The sequence below is a fragment of the Pinus tabuliformis genome, chromosome Q, assembly GCF_031772625.1.
Source record: "Pinus tabuliformis cultivar Carrire ecotype Pingquan chromosome Q, CPIR1, whole genome shotgun sequence".
Lineage (NCBI taxonomy): Eukaryota > Viridiplantae > Streptophyta > Pinopsida > Pinales > Pinaceae > Pinus > Pinus tabuliformis.
Window position 1 is genome coordinate 14,520,280 of NC_142296.1, and position 2,799 is coordinate 14,523,078.

Genomic DNA, 2,799 nt, shown 5'->3' on the forward strand with positions numbered 1-2,799 from the left:
AAGTAAGCATAAACCCTGATGGCGGTTAAACTACAACACTCCCTTAGAACAAAACGTTATCAAACATGGTCATTTGCAATAAAGCTGTGTTCTGTATGTCACAATCAAATTTGCACTCTAAATCTGGTTAAAAGCTATAATACCTCTCTTCAGTTAGAAGAGAGCATTATCAACTTGGTCATTTGCAATAAAGCTCCCTGTTCTGCATGCTACATTTAAACATGCACTCTAAATTAGACTTCTCAAACACCTAAAGCAAGGAATCTCTCATAACTAAAGCAAGGAAACTCCATTGATCAGCAGATTAATTTATATATAACCATCCCGCATAATATAACAAAACCCATTTTTTTCAAGATACATAATGTAGCTAGATTCTAGAAACCCTACTTATAAAATCATCACCGAATAAAGTGTTTGTATGGAACTACATTGGCATCTTACAACACAATTCATTGGTAAAGTGATCAAATCGTAATATCTGGATCCAAAGTGTTTAAACATGCCACATATGCAAGGCAAAGCTTTGCTCTGAAATCTCAACCTTCTGATTTTGGGCAAATAAAGATGGCAGAGTAATCCATATGGGTTTTATTTTTTGCAGACTGATGGAATCCAACGTAGTCTGGATCCAACAGGGTTTTCAGTAACATATGCCATTCAGTAGTAATTTGTTGTTGCAGCAAAATAAGAGAATTAAAGTCACATAAGGATCAACAAATGATAAATGGCAGTTATTCCTCGGGGCAGAGATCCTTGATGAGATAATGTCATGAGTGAATTGCATCACCCCAGTTTTTAAACAAAAGTCCTGAAATGATGTAATCTAATTTAATTTAACATATGATCTAAGTGGCACGCTCTCTGATCACATGAATATCCATCTCAGTAGGATCAGTAGCCTGCAGCTCATAGTGAACGCCATCAAGCTCCCTCCTCAGTCTGTCTTTAGATGTAGCATAAAGTATCTTTGCCCTGATGCGGGATTTGTCGGGAGACCTAGCAATAATGCCACAAAATTCACAACTTCAGATGGAATTCTCAAGTAAACCCCATACAGGAATACAGTTAGCATTGAATCTGGGCCAGTTTTCGTAAATTCACACCTATTCACAGCTAAACCTACTAGTTTAGTGTAATATTACCTATCAAGAAACGTTGACCCAAACAACAAAGAACAGAGGATACATAAGTAAATGAAATACTAACCAGGCAATGAAGAAGATCTTGCTCTTCTGACAGTTGTCCACAGTCACATAGTCGAAATCAAACACTGCATATCTGCAGTCGTTATCGGGAAGGGATGCTGTGAAATCCTCATAACTTTCTGCAGCCCCCCCAGTTTTATCAACCAACACTTTCTTGGATTTCTCGTCGATCTTGAACACAATGTAACGATGCGCCTTCTTCCTCTTCAGCTCCTGAAACAAACTCAGGCATTCGTCGGATACCCCCATGCCTGTTGTTGCCTGAATACAACAACAATATCAACCCAATTAATGACTTGCACAGCCTTGGATCTGTGGGCTCATCTTTATGTTAACACAATGAAGTTCCATCTGACAATATTCCCGGGACATAAACTAACACAGAGCCAGTTAAAACTAGGTCTGATAGGCGCCTTTGAGTTTTCAGAGGTCATGCATACCAAGTTTTGATATATTTCGTTAAGTGAGTCATTTGTATGAAGTTCAGATTTGTATTTTCATTCTCCTTGTGATGTTGCAGGGGATATCAGAGATAGGTTTAGAAGGGTCCGTATATCAAAGTCAGGTTTAGGTGGGTCTGTCCTGACATCTATATTTAAGACAACCTATATACAATATATTCTAGATTCCTGGGGATTTAGGTGGATCTGCCCTGAAATCCATGTTCAATGCACCAGATTCAATGAAAACCCATATGTGGGTTTGTGATATATACATACAAACTCTGGTTTAAATGGGTTTGTGCTGGTATCTGTATTCAAAGAACGTAATGCACAAGTATAATCTATTCAAGATTCAATATAAAAAGGGCTTTAAATGGGTTTGCTTTAATATCTATACTCAATGCAGCCACTATACAATCTACTTGAGATTCAATACAAAACTGGGATTCAGATGGGTGTGCGCTAATAAATAATGAACGATCACCCCTATTCCACCCAACCCTACAAAGCTGCAACTGGGATTCAGATGGGTATGTGCTAAAATTGACTTGTATAAAATGATCACCCCCATTCCACCCCACCCTACAAAGCTACAACTAGGATTCAGATGGGTATGTGCTAAAAAGGACATAAACATTTGCCTTCGCAGAGACTTAAAACCACAGAATTCCTACCAAACAATATCATCACTGTATCCATTTATATGAGAAGGAACAGATAAAAGAACAGGAAGTATCCATACCATTCGGTATGCCATCGCCATGGCTGCTACTGCGCAAACAAAACAAGAAGAAACCTCTGTGATGAAGAAGACTAGAATTGAATAACAACACCTATATTCCTTATCAAAAGAGAAAACAACTTAAATGCTATGCCTATCGCTGCGTCCCTGATCCTGAATTCAATTCCATTTAAAGGCAGAAGCATAGAGAATTAAAATACAATAAATGTATTAAAAAAATGTAATGGAGCGCGCCATAGCATGACCCACGTCCGAATGACAATGAAGGCCTGCTCCCTATTTCTTTTGGATCCCACGTCTGCTCTGCGAGTCACTATCACATGCATAGAGACCTATGCACTCTGAACCATTATTACCTGGTATAATGCATAAATTGAATTTGAATGCGTGCATCGATCTCCATGGT

General features: G+C 38.4%; 1 protein-coding gene across 1 annotated transcript; it reads right to left on the minus strand.

The window, feature by feature from the left end:
* Positions 1-451: 451 nt before the first annotated feature.
* Positions 452-2,566, minus strand: LOC149218022 (actin-depolymerizing factor 5-like). The gene is made up of 3 exons (XM_089383748.1): positions 2,394-2,566; positions 1,210-1,469; positions 452-999 (listed from the first exon to the last, which is right to left on the minus strand). Exons 1-3 carry the CDS (start codon positions 2,412-2,414, stop codon positions 849-851), a joined length of 432 nt encoding a protein of 143 aa, XP_089239874.1. The 5' UTR covers positions 2,415-2,566; the 3' UTR covers positions 452-848.
* Between the last annotated feature and the right edge of the window lie 233 nt (positions 2,567-2,799).